At 44.1% G+C, this 16,215-nt stretch overlaps 2 protein-coding genes across 2 annotated transcripts; both read right to left on the bottom strand.

Moving 5' to 3' along the window:
• Positions 1 to 3,564: 3,564 nt before the first annotated feature.
• LOC123101681 (uncharacterized) lies at positions 3,565 to 8,017 on the bottom strand (the record flags this gene model as incomplete). The annotated part of the gene is made up of 7 exons (XM_044523026.1): positions 3,565 to 3,970; positions 4,075 to 4,250; positions 4,345 to 4,469; positions 4,782 to 5,040; positions 5,378 to 5,938; positions 7,567 to 7,636; positions 7,737 to 8,017. Coding segments are annotated over 6 exons (1,320 nt in total), but the record flags the coding sequence as incomplete, so codon positions are not given.
• A 1,349-nt stretch (positions 8,018 to 9,366) lies between these two features.
• Positions 9,367 to 11,887, bottom strand: LOC123105521 (signal peptidase complex catalytic subunit SEC11A). Its single transcript, XM_044527602.1, has 8 exons — positions 11,646 to 11,887; positions 11,044 to 11,156; positions 10,534 to 10,605; positions 10,358 to 10,393; positions 10,209 to 10,254; positions 9,955 to 10,042; positions 9,805 to 9,862; positions 9,367 to 9,573 (listed from the first exon to the last, which is right to left on the bottom strand). The coding sequence occupies exons 1-8, from the start codon at positions 11,722 to 11,724 to the stop codon at positions 9,523 to 9,525; spliced, it is 543 nt and encodes a 180-aa protein (XP_044383537.1). The 5' UTR covers positions 11,725 to 11,887; the 3' UTR covers positions 9,367 to 9,522.
• Positions 11,888 to 16,215: the final 4,328 nt, after the last annotated feature.

The raw sequence follows: 16,215 nt of genomic DNA, 5'->3' as shown, positions 1-16,215 counted from the left end.
GGAACTCTCAATGAAATCACCAATGTCGGTGTCAAAACTGGCGGATCTCGGGTAGGGGGTCCCGAACTGTGCGTCAAGGATCGATGTTAACAGGAGACCGGGGACACGATGTTTACCCAGGTTCGGGCCCTCTCTATGAAGGTAATACCCTACTTCCTGCTTGATTGATCTTGATGAATATGAGTATTACAAGAGTTCATCTACCATGAGATCGTAATGGCTAAACCCTAGAAGCCTAGCCTATGTGGGTATGGTAATGAGTATATGTGGTGTCCTTTCCGGACTATCCCCCTCGGCTTATATAGACACCGAGGGGATCTAGGGTTTACATGGAGTCAATTACATAAGAAGGAATCTTCGGTCACCAAGTTTGCCGTCCACGCCAAGTAGAGTCCAATCCGGACACGGTGCAGTCTTCGGCCTTCATGTCTTCACAGACATCAGTCCGGCCCAAAGGATAACAGGCCGGACGCCCGAGGACCCCTTAGTCCAGGACTCCCTCAGCAGCCCGTTCTCTTCACCCATCATTCTTGTGAAGAAGAAAGACGGCATCTGGCGCATCTGTGTCGATTACCAGCGCCTCAACGCTATAACAATTATCAACAAAATACCTGGTCCCGGTGATAGAGGACATACTGGACGAGCTAGTTGGAGCTCGCTGGTTTTCTACGCTTGATCTACGATCAGGTTACCATTAAATTCTCCTGGCAGAAGGAGAAGAATTCAAAACAGCATTTCAAACCCACTTTGGTCATTTTGAATTTAAGGTCGTTCCCTTTGGCTTGGGGGGGGGGGGCACCAGCAACATTAATTCTTGGGCGCCATCCAGCTCACTCTACAACCAGTACACCAGGTGTGTGTAATGTCGTTTTTCGACGGCATCCTTGTTTTCAGTCGCACACTAGCTCTACACATCCAACATTTACGGCAGGTCTTGTCCCTCCTACGAAAAGATCAATGGTATGTCAAGCGATCCAAGTGTGTGTTAACCCAACAAGGAATCAAGTACCTGGGCCACACTATTTCTGCACAAGGGGTCTCCATCGACAACAACAAAGTTCAATAGGTGGTTGATTGGCCGGTGCCAGCGTGTGTCAAGGATGTTTGAGCTTTCCTCGGTCTGGTAGGCTACTACCGACATTTTGTCAGGCAGTTTGGCATGCTCGCTCAGCCCCTGACCACTTTGTTATGCAAGAACACACCTTCCCAATGGATAGCAGCCACCCAGTCTGCTTTTGAGGCACTCAAATTTGCCCTAGTGACGACACCCACTCTGGCTCTACCTGACTTCACTAAGCCATTCATAATTGAGACAGATGCTTGCGAATACGGAGTCGGTGATGTGCTCCAACAGGAAGGCCATCCCATCGCATACCTCGGCAAAGCGTTGGACCCCCACACAAAAGGGCTATCCAACTACAAAGAAGAATACCTGGTAATTGTCCTGGTTGTTGAGTAGTGGCGATCGTACCTGCAGTTTGGCGAGTTTTGATCAAAACTAACCAGTGCATCTTAGTGCATTTGGAAGAACAGCAGCTCCACACCCATTGGCAACAGAAAGCGTTTACCAAACTCTTGGGACTGTAGTACCGCATCTGCTACCGCAAAGGATTTGAAAATGTCGTCGCGGACGCTCTCTCTAGGCACACGGTATCTTCTTGTGAACAGCTCTACGCCATATCTGTGTGCCAACCCGTGTGGTTACAGGAGATCATCAGAGGTTATGACCAAGACCCAAAGACACAACAACTGGTCACCCAACTTGCCATTGCACCAGTGGTTGGGGGTAAGTTCACCTTGCACAAGGGCATTGTCCATTTCAGTGGTTGGGTCTAGCTGGGCAACAACACGCATCTCCAACAACAAATTATGCATGCCTTGCACGGTAGTGCTATGGGTGGTCATTCAGGCTTTCCGACCACATACAGGAGAATCAAGCATCTGTTCGCGTGGCCTGGAATGAAGCAACATATCTAGCAGCATGTTCACACTTGTCAAATCTGTCAACGAGCCAAAGCAGATCGTGTGCAGTATCCAGGGCTCCTCCACCCTTTGTCGATCACCAAACCTTGCTGGGACTTGGTGTCCATTGATTTCATCGGGGGTTTGCCTCCGTCCAGGCAGTTTAACTGCATCTTGGTGGTGGTTGACACCTTCTCTAAGTATGCCCACTTTATCCCAGTTAAGCACCCCTACACAACACAAGTGATAGCCTAGTTATACATTGATCAAGTCTACAAACTCCATGGCCTGCCTGAGGCTATCATATCCGACAGAGATGTAGTTTTTACCAGCAAGGTTTGGCAAGAGATCTTCAAATTGCAAGGCGTGAAACTGAAGATGAATTCATCACATCATCCGCAAACCGACGGACGGACTAAGCACATCTATCAATATCTTGAAACATACTTGCGCTGCTTTGTGCACAACACCCCCGCCAACTGGAGCAGATGGTTAGCTTTGGCCGAATTCTGGTACAACTCGACATACCACTCTACCCTCAACAGAACACCGTTCTCAGTGGTTTACGACCAAGAACCACGACACATGTGACTGCTCCCTGACCAAGCAACACCGATTCCTGAGCTGAATGAATGGCTAGAAGAACATCAGCAAATGCAGGACCTATTAAGGCAACATCTGGTTCGCGGCAAGCAGATTATGAAAAGTCAGGCAGATAAGATAAGATCCCACCGGGAATTTCAGGTTGGTAACCAGGTATTCCTCAAATTACAACCATACATTCAGACTTCAGTCGCCCGCCGAGCCAACCATAAAACTCAGTTTCAAGTTCTTTGGACCATACCCGGTGATCCGACGGGTGAACAAGGTGACGTATGAGCTGAAGCTGCCTGAAGGGTCCTCAATCTTCCTAGTCTTCCACGTGTCGCAACTTCGCAAGGCCTTGACACCTGGTGCGAGTGCATCCTCATTTCTTCCATCGCTTTTTGATACTGTAAATGTTCGTATGGAGATCTTGGACAAACACTTGTGCCGCGGCTCGAACAAGATGTGGGAGCAAGGACTGATTCGCTCGCAAGACAACCACGCTACACAAGATACCTGGGAGGACCTTGAAAATCTCCGTCGTCGCTTTCTTACTGCTGCGACTTGGGGATAAGTCATATCTGAAGAAAGAGGGGTGTTAGCAACCACACTACACAAGGGCAGAGGGAAGGGAGAGCTACACCAGGCCGGCCCAAGAGAGAGAGGAGGCCATGCCACAAGTTCACTGGGCCCCAATCGGCCTCTTACATGTTCAGCCCAACCGAGCCCATGACTGGCTGATATAAGTAGGAGTGGTAGGTGGGTAAGGGCATCCCGGCTAGGATCAGGCATAGGTGGCGGCGAGTGCGCGTGTTCCTCTCTTTATCGAGCTATGCTCGCGATCCCCTTCTTCCCTTCTCCCAAGTTGTAATCGAATCAAGTCTGTAATCGCCATAGATAGAAGAGGAAGAACTAGTGAGTACCTCACAGATCTGGGCGGGTACAGGGAGGACTGGGAGCCCCAGCAGACGTTTGAGGGTATTCAACCCCTCCCCATCCGTAGATCCGTCTCGATTCTTTCATACGTGACATCGCTGGTATATGTCGTATGAATGTATTACAGCATCCAGCAAATAACATCTAAAAAGGGGATTAGTGCTTTATTAACACTGGAGCACCAATTCACCTAGTGTTGACTATCGAAGTTATACGGGCGAAAGTCAAAAGAAAAAAGAGTTATGCAGTCACGGTATTGCACATCACACACCTTCCATGGCGATATGTACCAAATCTATGATGAATACTGCTTAACGGCCCGCGTGTATCACACGCTCACTTTTAGTAGCCCTCATGAGCAGCACATGCACTGCAGTGTGAATCCTAGTAATGTACAGTTTGCTTCTCCAAAACACCACCGTTGTTGTCAATCTTCCCCCAAAAATTCTTTGCTGTTGTAGCATCACAGGTGCCCCGCCACGCAGCACTGTATCAGAAACGTGTGCAGAGGTGGTTATTAGTGCTTATCTTGTAGTACAAAGTCAGAACAGAAAGTGAAAAAAAAAAGACGGACGAGGGCTAGAATCATACAGCTATGAACAAACAAGTAAAACCCACAGCTGTAACGACAAGAACGTTCACTTTTAGTAGCGCAATGTGAATCCTGCTAATGTACAATTTGCTTCTCCAAAATACCACCAATGCTGTCAATCTTCTCCCGAAATTCCTTTGCTCCAGTAGCATTACAGGTCACCCGCTGCGCAGCACTGTGTCAGAAACGTGTGCAGGTTGTTAGTACTTATCTTGTACCAAGTCAGAATAGACAGTGAAAATAAATACGCATGAGGGATAGAATCATACAGCTATGAACAAGCAAATAAAACCCGCGGCTGTAAGGCCAAGAAAAGATTTCAACAGTATTGTCGCCTCAATCGCCTCAATCTCCAGTATCCAATGAGAGAACATGCCAACAAGAAAAGTCAGGCCTACATAAAAACACAACTGTCAAATCTTTCCCAGCATCCATTAATACTCACTCCATCAGAAATACAAGGCGCATAATTATTAATGCAGTCAACATTTTATAACTTTGACCCCTAATACATGTAAAAGTACATTAATTGAGAATACAAGAGTTAGATTGTCGTACTTCTCTTCAAAAAATCTTTTATCATATTGCAAATATATATTATAGTTGAACTCATGTATTGGAAGCTGTGAAAGATCCTATGCGCCTTACATTCCAGGATAGAGAGAGCATAATAACATGAGAAATATAATCTTCAAGGATAACATACCAAGTATTGCCAAGTGGCCGGACACACGGGCATACTGCTGCGCCATACAACCGCGACCATACAAACTGCAAGGCACGCCAAGAGCTACCAAGCCCCACCACAACTTGAATAGCAAATCCACCCGCCACAGATAATTACTTGAGAAAATTGTTTTATCCTTAAAAAGGCCATCTCTTCCCATGTAGGGGAGCAAACTGAGAGACATTGCAAGGGCGCATGTCTGCATGCCTAGCCACTTGTCACATAGCCTCCCCTGGCCCTATAAAAAACAGAGAAAATAATTCAGAATCAGAATACAGAACTTAAAAATATCAGCAGTAGTAACTTCATGGAGTTAATACTTCTAGTTCCAATTTTCAATTGTCAACCATGATGAAAAAACAGTAATGTCCAGAAACAAAATGAATAACTAAGTAATACTCACAAAGACAGTCAATATTACTACATGAGGATAGAAGCAGATGGTTGTATCCATACTTGCATAGCCCCCTATAACTTGTTCAGCTTCTTAGTCAATTTCAAGTGACCAAATATTAGCTAGTGTGTATTAACCTCACCAATGGATACTAAATGGGTTTCTTCGGAAGTTTACATACCTGTGGAACGGTGGTAGAGGTATTGTCCCTGACCATTGAGGCAGCTGGATTTAGCAAAGGAGCCTTCAAAGATTCAATATCTCTCATTCTTTTCCTTTTGGACCACCATGAAGAGATCCAGGTTGTCGGTTGCTCTGGGACTTCCTCATTATCTTGGTCGGCTTGCTCTTCCACCAGTCCATCCATGTTGTGCAAAGCAGCGAGTTGTAGGAAAGAACGCCCAGCGTTTCCCAAGTCAATGGCACTGCACCTGAGGATCTCGTTTCCTACATTTTCAGCTTCTCGTGCGAGTGCGGCGGACTCAAGTATAAGCTCGCGTACGACATGAGCCTTTCCAGAAGCTTCTATTCGAGATAGTCGACGAGCAGCTTTGACGAGCTTGACCTTACTAGCAATCGAATCATCAGCTATCCCTGCGACTTGACTCGCGATCTGCACCAAGTGAGCAGCGCTAGTTGAAAGGGCTGCCTTTGAGAAAGCTTCTAACATTGTCGCGGTGTTCCCAGCAATGGCTGCAGAATTTTTGTAGGTGTCCTCCATCTCGTGTATCGCGTCCATTGCCTAGACAGAATAAAAAAAATTAGTGCAATTAACACAATCTGTTACTGAGGAAGAACATAATAATTTGAAAACATGGATGACTGAAGCAGCTATTTCAAAGAATAGTTGCACAGATTAAGCTTCTACAAAAAAATCATAGATGGAAATACATGTTCACAACATGTGGAAGTAGGGGCAGTCATAAACCATGCAACATACAGTCATAATACCAGCCCGGCGCGCCTTTTAGAGTTGTTATTTGTTTGAGAACTGGTTGCAATGTTTTGGATTACAAAAGGGCCAATCTGCTTATAGCCATTTACCATTTTCCATCAAAATATATATCAAACAAGTGAGTTGTGTATATCATGATGCATATTCATGGCCAATCTGCTTCTTATGTTTTCGGTAACGATTTACAAATGGTGTGCCTGGTGCCTGGGCTGAGAACTGCTTGTGTATATCAACGAAGAAATTCCTTCTGATCTTATCTTCGTTGCAAGTGCCTGGGCTGCGAAGAGGCTGAACGAGATCAGAAGGAATTTCTTCTGGAATGCGGGCGACGAGGGAAATGGGGGGAAACTGCTTGGTTAATTGGAAAGCTGTCTGTGCCCCCAAACAAAATGGTGGACTGGGTATAATGGATATAGGGAGTTTCGGAAGATCACTGAGGCTAAGATGGTTGTGGAACCAATGGCAAGAGGAGGACAAAACTTGGAAAGGGACAGCGGTACCCTTCGACAAAATCGATAGGCAGTTGTTTGCTGCTTGCACCACAATTACTCTCGGTGATGGTTTCATAGCTCGTTTTTGGAATGAAAAATGGCTGCTGGGACAAGCTCCTAAAGGATATTGCTACAAATATGTTCCGCTTAGTGCACCAGAAAAACCTGACAGTAAAAGAGGCACTGGCTGAAGGGAGATGGATGAAGGGACTACAACAAATTGAGTCTTCGGAGGACATTGATCAGTTCATAAATCTCTGGGATCTGATTCAATTTGTTCAGTTAACGACTGAAAGAGACGCATTAAATGGAATTTAACAGGTGATGGATACTACTCCCTCCATTCCAAAATATAGTGCGCCCGCGCTTCCCGAGGTCCAATTTTGACCATAAATTTAACCAACGAGACCAACTGCGGCGGGAGAAAAAATTATATAATTGAAAACTTTTTTCGAATACGAATTCACTGATATAATTTTTGCTCCCGCCGCAATCGGTCTTGATAGTTAAATTCACGTTCAAAGTTGAAGCACGGGGATAGAGGAAGCACTACATTGTGGAATGGAGGGAGTACTCAGCTAAGTCAGCGTACCATTTTCAGTTTCTTACACGGATCCCCCAACCGAGACTTAGCAAATTTGGCGTGTAAAGGCTGTACCGACCTGAAGTGTGACTTCATCTGCATGTTCGGAATGTGTTTGTGGCTTTGTGCCAAGACATATTATTACCATGTTCTTACAGTGAGATGGATAGCCAAAAACAATGATTCAAAAGCACACAAAAAATCAGTTCTCCATCGATGAAACCATCCATCGGTTACATGAGGTCACTGCTTAATTCCTTATCATACTTCCGTGGGGCTGTTCAGTGCAGATGCGATGTTTGAAACCCTAAGGTTTGCTTGGGGGAGCTGCTTGTACTGACCTCTACGACGAACGGCCTGAGAGAAGCGTGCTCGTTTGCTGACACCGATTCCCGCTCCACGCTGCTCGGGCTGGAGAAAAATACACATCCGCCGGAAAATCACACCGATGTCAGCATTCAGCAAGCGGATCCCATTCCCATCAACGAAACAATTCGTCGCATATTCTCACCTGCTTCTTCCGCCGTCCGCCTCGACGGAGAGGCTGGCCGGAGTCGACGCGCCCGCCCGTCGATTCCTCCCCGGGGAGGCGCGGCAGGCAGCCCGCCAGCGGTGGGAGCAGGCGCCCGGCTTCCCCGCGCGCGCGAGCGCGCGAGCGCGCGAGCGTCGGCCGACCCTCGCTCTCCTCCGCCTGGCTCGACGGAGAGCAGTACCCGCCGCCGGATTCGTCGCCGGAGAGGGGCGGCGGGCGGCCCGCCACCGGTGGGATTGGGGAGGGAAATGGGTGGGGCCTCACCCCTCTCTCTCTCCCCTCTCTTTCCCGCGGCGCGGCGCCCGAAATTTGAGCCGTTGCCCTTGTGCTACTGGAGCGGTCGCGCCCCTACTCCTACCTGAGACCGACGTGTGGGTCCGGCACTCCGGCTGCTGCACCGCGAGGTGCCTGCGCTGTGGGTAGAATATTTATGTGAAAATGCAATATCGCCCACCCCGAGCGGGCCCCATCTCTTCAAGTTGGCCTTCCTTTCGTCGGACACGTCACTTGGCTCGTGATCTGGCCGCATGATTTCAATCAGACGGCAGACGGGCGCGCAGAATGATGCTGCAGAAATTCTGATGGAAAAGATTGGGAGGCTTTGGTATATACAAACACGATGGCTGAGACGCGCAGGGTACCCTCTTTTGCAGGCATTTGAAATAGATTATTCCAGATTGTACTAAAATTGTATGTGTATTTGTTAAGCTATTTCCACTCTGATAAATAAAGTTTTTCTAAAAAGCGAAGACAAAAAATTTGCCTCGTTGATTAATTAAAAAGAGAATTGCCTAGTTAATTTATGAAAAAAGAAACAATACAATTAAACTGTAAGAAGACCAGTCAGAAAGCATGAAACCTCACGACTGCACATGCATCCCATTAAACTCTCGCAACACACAACATCCGCAATCGTTGACACTTGTACACACAATAGACCCCTGACGAGAACAACACCAAAACCATAGTGACGATCCAAATCGTGAGGCCGAGCTGAGCAAAATTTAGTTTTTTAAATAGGTCTGATGGTATTCTTATTAATAGTGTTCCGCCCTGTGTGGCAGAAACTGTAACGAATGATTGTATGAACATTTGTATTAATTAATTAATATATGGGTGGAGTTTTCAGAAGAAGAAAAAAAGAGAAGATCTTCCATCAAGCAGTTGTGGGAGCCTTTTCAATGGGGTCGTTCTTGCCTTTGCACTTGAGTGATTTCTCTTTTCGAACGCGTTCATCCAAGGGCAATCGTCCACCTTCTTGCTTTTGCCCCTAATTGTCATCCCAGTTAGGAGGCAAGCAATTGCACTTCCAAATTCAAGGCTAGCATTCTCCAAGATGACAATCACGCCGCAATTATTTTTTTGCGAAGAGAGTATCGGGATAAAGTTCGCTAGTGTGGGTGGAGTGGGGCGCATGAGGTCACCTGGAGTCCACCTTCATATGCTCGATTGACAGAGGCAAAGCAGAGCTCAGGCATAGCTCCAGAAGCTCATGCATGATCTGTAACACTGGAGCTACGACCACAGCAAACTGCCCCGAGGAGACAACCATATAGCTCCGCTCCCATATCCTCCACAGAGCCAACACTGGCCACACTAGGAAGACACGAACGTCGAAGTGGTGTCGGTTACTTCCATTCAATACACGAGAAGTCAAAACAGACACATAAAACTTCCATTCAATACACGATGCAACATCTTCAGCTGTCGGTTACTTCTGCGCTACTACAAGACCAGACTACGACCCTGTGACAAGGTGGAATCTTCAGTCTTTCGACGTTATCACCAGCAGGCCCAGTGCGCCAATCAGAAGGTACTGCAGCAACGAGCATCATATATAAGCATTTCAGCTATTGCACAAATTCAGCATTTCAGCTATACTGTACAGATTGCATGCATTTTCTTATTTCAATTTTAGATCTCCCATTAACCAGAGTAACGGACGGCAGTTTTATCAAAATCTGACGGACACCTTCCTTCATATGGAACAGAACAACCATCACAACCTCTGGGTTGGTCAGTATATACTTGATAAGACTAAGCATACCTTGATGATCGGCTTCTCAGTCATCACAATGGTAACCCACCCAACGTATGGAAGATAGCTGTTCACAGAACAAAATAGCAGTCAAGTAAGCGTAATAGCTTTTCACCAGCATGAAGGCAGGTAAGTGATGCAAGTGTTATGGATACGCACCCTACAGCCCGCCCCATGATGTGGTGCTGCTGAAGCCACAGCTGACCGTGCGCGTACAGCAGTCGGTCATCCCCAAAATTGTTGTCACCTAGAGGACAGTTTACCAGTTGAGATAGAACCATGTAGTGGCATCTACTGTGAATTATACATTGCTAGATGTTGATTATTATTGCAGGACTGCACAAACTGCTCTACCATTGAGCACTATAATCACTGAAGAAACTGATGGCACCGAAACTGAATATGATGGTTACCTTTTGTGAGGATGTCAACTTCAGCACTTTCCTGGCGTTCATGAACCTGCACAGAAAGTAGAGTAAATTCAGATGCAGCATTGAAAAAAAGAAACTTCAGATCTAACATAGATAGGATTATTCATGTGATGACTTCAAATACCAATTACCTTAATCACACGGTGAACAATTGGAATTTCACGGCCCTACATACATAACAATCAGACGTTAATTTATTGTTGTCAGGATCATGTAGAAGCACACAGTAAAGTTGAATACAGCACCAACAGCTGACGAATCCATGATTGAGCTACTGATTTATAGCTTAACAAGCAGTAGGACTTACATCAACATTAAAAACAACTATTTCTCCAGTACGGATGGGTTCTTTACTCATGCGCAAAAACAGGATATCACCCTGCAAAGCATATGATGAATCATTCAGCAACAGCAATGTAGAAAGATGATGGCACATTACAAGAAGCAAAATAGAATCTGAAGTGAAACTAAAACTAGATGATATGCACTGATACAACTTGCCAAATAGGGAACTTAGAGGAAAATGTTGAGATGAATGGGGCCAGTATCTTAATGGTGCATGACAAGACAATAAGGCAATCTTCCACCTTTCACAAATCAGTAGAATTTCTAGGAAACCATTGTATTCTTATAAATATACAGAAATGTCCATCTATGTATTGCACATGCAACTTCTGACATTTAGACTGATCACATTTAAGTGCATATTTTCATATAAGAAGTCAAGGAAACACTTATATGTCCACCTAAAATGCCTAATGATAAGAAAAGCATGCATACAAGTCTGATTCTCATATTGTGCAACTAGATAACTGACCCTTTTGAAGCCAGGCTCCATGCTACCAGAAAGAACTACGACCACCGGGGACTCACTCCCAGTCGCAACCATCAACCCCTTCCATATGATCAATGCCGACGTAACAATCATACCTGGCACAGCAAAAATTCAGAGCTCCAGTATAAAAGCACTGCTGCAATCAATCAATCAATCGGCATATCCTAAATATCATGAGCTAGTATCTAATCTGTCTGAAGCAAGGAACAACACTAGTAGCAACTGGCGACTAGAGTTTAAAAGGAAAAACATCACACTTGACTCATCATTCATGGAGGGCAGAAATTCCCCAGCTCACTTCTCTACGCTGGCACACCCAACTCAATCGCTCCTGTGCTGTTTACACCCCTGTTATTCTTCTTCAGGAAAGCCCACTTAACACAGCTCGCGGAACCAGATCAAGAGCCGAAGGCCCTCAGGGTCCACGAGGCTACTTCCCATCGAAAATCTACTGGGATCACACAGACGGCAAACTCCTGACCCTCCAACCCCGCCGATCTGAGCGGGAAATAGGTCGGAGAAACCTCTCTGAATGAGGAAGAAAAGCAGGAAACAGATACAGGGGGAGAGCGGGCATCACCCACCGAGGCTGATGATCTGCGCGAGCACCTGGCGGACCTGCATCGAGCGGATCGCCTCCACCTGGTCGCCGATGAACCCCATCTTGCCCGGCGCTCGGCGGAAGTGCTGTCCACTTTTCCGGTGAAGTCCCCGGGGATGCTCCGTATTTGCTTCCGGCCCGGCGAGGCTCGGTACACGTCGGCGGGCCTGTTCTGGTGCGTCGGATTGGGATCGGACGGCAGCCAGAGGGTTCTGGTGCGCTAGCTCCCAAACATTAGTAGGAACAAAACATCTGGATTCTTATGTGGCATGCAAACGATATATACATCTAAAGTATCCCAAAAATTTAAATTTATAACCATGACTCGAGGAATAAAAACCACCAACTTGGCTATGGTTACTATTGGGTATTCGGAGCCTATTTTGAATTAACCTGTGAAATTCATATACTATCCTAGGGAAGCAAATACTTTGGCACACTTTACAGCTAGATATGCGTATGATATGCAGTTAGAGTTCTCCTGGGAGGATAAGCCTCCAGGTTTTTTTTATTACCGCATGTAATGAAGGATTTAACCTTTTCAATTATGCAATAAAGTGCCAATAGATTTTTAAAAAAACATTCATAGTAAGATTTATCCTTTTCTCCTCGAGTTTTCTGGGTTGACACATGTAGTCTCACTGCTATAAGCATGGAGAAAAGCCAAGACATCAAATATGAAACTAGAAGTGATGTATACAGAAGACTCTAATATTATCATGCTCTTTGATGTTTTTTCCTAATATATCCAATTTTTGTAGTCTAAATTGTTCATAACAATATTGATAGGAGCCTATGCAAGTCAACCAGCATCACTATAGTCTTGAGATTGTGAGTTTTTCTCTTGTGCACTGTTTGCTTTCAGACTCCGCTCATGGTTATGTCAGCGAGGTCATCTCCTCTGTGCTTTGTTAGTGTCATGCTACACCTTCGATCTCATAGTCCTGACCCCTCCACCCCCACATGTTCAGTGCTGAGGTCCCCCTCCATCCCTATGACTTCTTCATCGCCACCACTCTATTGTTCCCATGACTCCAAACATATGCAGAAAACTAGCAAAGCTGTTGATACACATGTGCTAATGTTTTTACAAACATTGCATCTTTTTTCGTCTGGTTCAGTGAGACGACTACACTACCTCTTTTGTTTTCGAAAAAAGGAGTAAACTAACTCTTTGGTTATATTGTGTGCGTATAAGGATCTGTTGAATCAGGAGATAAATAATTTCGGTGATAGGGTGCTTACTGGTGCAAGCTTGACTCTTAGGGGGTAAGGGAGCAGTGGGCAGCTGCACTGCTCCCGGAAACCAAGGGGACCATCAGGTAGTATGTGCTATGTAGTAATAGGGCTCCCTGAACTTGAAGCAATGTTGCGTTATGTGTGGTGCCGCATCGGCATGACCCATTGGTTTTCCTTTCTTATTTGTCTCTAGTAATATTGTTTTTGAATGTCCCTAGGTACAGGGCGTGAGCCAGAAGTCCAGCTCACCATTCGGGGCAACGTAATTACCAACTTCTCAGAGCTCATGAATGTTCCTTTGTTCTCTTGTGTCTGTCTTTCCCAACATGATACTCCCTACGTTTGAAAATAATTAAAAGCCTAAGTTTGTCATAAGTCAAACTTCTTTAAGTTTGACCAACTCTATAACAAATATGCAAAAATATGCAACATCAAATAGACATACTATGAATATATAATTTATATTGAATCTCATGAGACTAATTTTGGTGTTCTAGATGTTAATTTTTTTTCCTATAAACGACTTAGCAATTCTAGAGCTTCAATTTTTATGGAACGGAGGAGTATCATTTTAAGGGAAATCAGTAAAATTCTAAATTACCGTCAAAGAAGATTAGGCGGCATAATATGAATCTACGGAATTTGTAAATTCCAAACGTCCGGAATTAGGCAATAGATCCGAACGATTTGATTGCCTTTCGAACCTGATTTCCCGCGTGATAATTTCTCGCTCGCTCGCAGCCCGATCCGCTTCTCGCGTGGGCCCAACCGCCCGTTTTGCTTCTTGCGCGTGAAAAGATATCGCAGAGAAAAAAGTGTGCAAGTAGGAATTCGGACACACGAGCTGCTCCACCTGGGCTAAGTCTGCCTTTTGTGTTTTAGATACAGGTTAGCTGATATTTATACTTTATTGGAAAGTGGGAAAACAACAATGCTTTCCACCATGAAAAGAATCATCTGGACCAAGTTTTTTAAGGAACGATTTGCTGTGTTTGTACTTGTCTCTTTTTGTACAGATGATCAATTTTCAGGGAAATAAATGTTTCGCCTCCTAGACTTACATAACTTCTTTTTGTAAATATGATGATAATTTACGCACAGCTAGACTGATAACTTAGGTACAAATATTGTGATAACTTTGAATGAGGGAGGGGGTGTTGTTAAAATAGAGCTGATAACTCATGTGTATTAACATGGTGATATACGCCCATCAGAGCTGATAACTAACTTAGCCCAAGCGTGGTAACTATTTTTGACTCATGGAAAAAATTTATTGAAAAAACCCGTGACTCATGTGTACTAGCACGGTAATATATGCACAACAGAGCTGATAATTTATTTAATCCGGACGTGGTAACTATTTGACTCGGGAAAAAGTTATTAAAAAACACCCTCGATAACTCATGTGTACTAGCTTCACATGTGGGCTATGGACGAGACGTAGAGCTAGTCTAGGGTACGGTGGTGAGGGTGCTACGTAGCACCCTCAGTGGTGTTGGTGTGTTGTAAAAACCCCGGTGGAGGGTCCTTGTACCCCTTTCTTCTTTAATACAAAATACGCATGCTATGCGTATTCGAGAAAAAACTCATGTGTACTAGCATGATAATCTAAGCATAGAAGAGCCGATAACTTACTTAGCCAAGGTATGGTAACTTTTTGATCTAGAAAAAAGTTGTTAAAAAACACCATGATAGCTCACGTGTAAATAAGATGGTAATATTCGCACAACAAAGCTGATGAATTACTTAACCCAAGCCTGGTAACTTTTTGACCATAAAAACTCATCAGGGATATACCAACATGGGACCTACTTTCGAATTTTTCATCGCATCAGATTTTTTATGTTGAACGACTTTTTGATCATACCAACGGTTTTGAGGTAAAAAAACTGAGTTTCGAAATAGCAGAATGTGGGACGGCATTAGCTTTTTATGTCCTCTAGCGTATGCATGCATGTGGGGAGAAGGTAAGAGAAATCATTTTTATGCCTTGGTAATTTTTGTGAAAACAAGCTGATAACTTATGTACCACAGATGTGATAATTTGCGTAGTATAGGCATGGTAACTTCTTGTCCGAAAAAAAGTCATCGGAATATACCAGGGGAAATTTTGTTAAAAAATACCTTCCAATAATTGATGTGTAAACAACATAATAATACACGCACATGAGAGTTGATAACTCATATACAAATATCGTGGTAATTTCTTGACCGAGGAAATGAAAATTGTTGGAAAATATACCCCGATAACTTTTGTGCAACATAGTAATATACACAACAAAGTTGATAACTCACTACAAACATCGTAATCATTTTTTGACTCTGGGATAAAAGTTTGCTGAAAACATACCCCGAAATTTTTTGTGTAAATGACATGGTAACTTATGTATGACAGACGTGATAATTTACGTAGTCCAGATGTGGTAATTTTTGATCAAAAAGAGTCATCAGAACATATCAACATAAGATCTAGTTTCGAAAATCTCGCCGAGACGATTTTTTTTGTCAAGACAGTTTTTCAATCGAAGTGATGGTTTGAGCTAGAAAACATTTTGAAGTTTGAAAAAATAAATAATCTAGGATGACATCAATTTTTCGTCCTTTAGTGCATATATGCATGTAATTAGAGGGGGGAGTGCACGTAAAAGAAAAATTGGTCATTCTAATACATACATGTATGTAATTAAAGTGAAGTAATGGTCGTTCTTGTCTATTGCTAAAATTCGAACGTTTGGTAGTTATAAAAGTCCGTGAATCTAATATGTCAGCTGAATTCTTATAGCCTGTCCAGAGAATTAAAGAATATGTGCGGTTGACTTGAAAGCTTGACTCCTTCAACTTTTAGCACACAAAGATGCACGCTGTCTGCACCAAGCAAAACAAAATGGGCGTCCTGATCCAAGCAGAGCTTGACTCCTTCAGCTTTTACAGCCGTGTAAATTTTGGCCCATCTTGCCGTGCTCTGCCAAATGAGCTCTCCACAAGTCAAACTAGTTGTCTCTCTTTTTTTTTGAAAAGGAGGCTCACCTCGGCCCCTGCATCTGAAAGATGCATGCGGCTAGGGTGTGCATAAAGTCATCGATATGGATTTTGTTCTGCTGCATCATCATGGTGTATTCTTGACCAAAATAGGAGCATTTATCTTTCAGACATATACTCCCTCCGTTTCCAAATATAAGTCTTTTTAGATATTCCAACAAGTGACTACATACGAAGTAAAATAAGTGAATCTATACTTTAAAATATGTCTACATACATTCATATGTTGTAGTCCATTTAAAATGTCTAAAAAGACTTATATTTAGGAACGGAGG

The sequence above is a fragment of the Triticum aestivum genome, chromosome 5A (assembly GCF_018294505.1).
Source record: "Triticum aestivum cultivar Chinese Spring chromosome 5A, IWGSC CS RefSeq v2.1, whole genome shotgun sequence".
NCBI lineage: Eukaryota > Viridiplantae > Streptophyta > Magnoliopsida > Poales > Poaceae > Triticum > Triticum aestivum.
Note: the sequence above shows the minus strand (reverse complement) of the source record. Positions and strands in the feature narration are given on the sequence as shown.

What these genes read in the sequence shown, in the direction of transcription:
- LOC123105521 (XM_044527602.1), bottom strand. Translation starts at nt 11,724, where the DNA reads ATGGGGTTCATCGGCGACCAGGTGGAGGCGATCCGCTCGATGCAGGTC. An exon ending in TGGAGCCTGGCTTCAAAAGG is followed by an intron (nt 10,606 to 11,043) that starts GTCAGTTATCTA and finishes TATGCTTTGCAG; the next exon opens with GGTGATATCCTGTTTTTGCG. An exon ending in ATCATGGGGCGGGCTGTAGG is followed by an intron (nt 9,863 to 9,954) that starts GTGCGTATCCAT and finishes TTCTGTGAACAG; the next exon opens with CTATCTTCCATACGTTGGGT.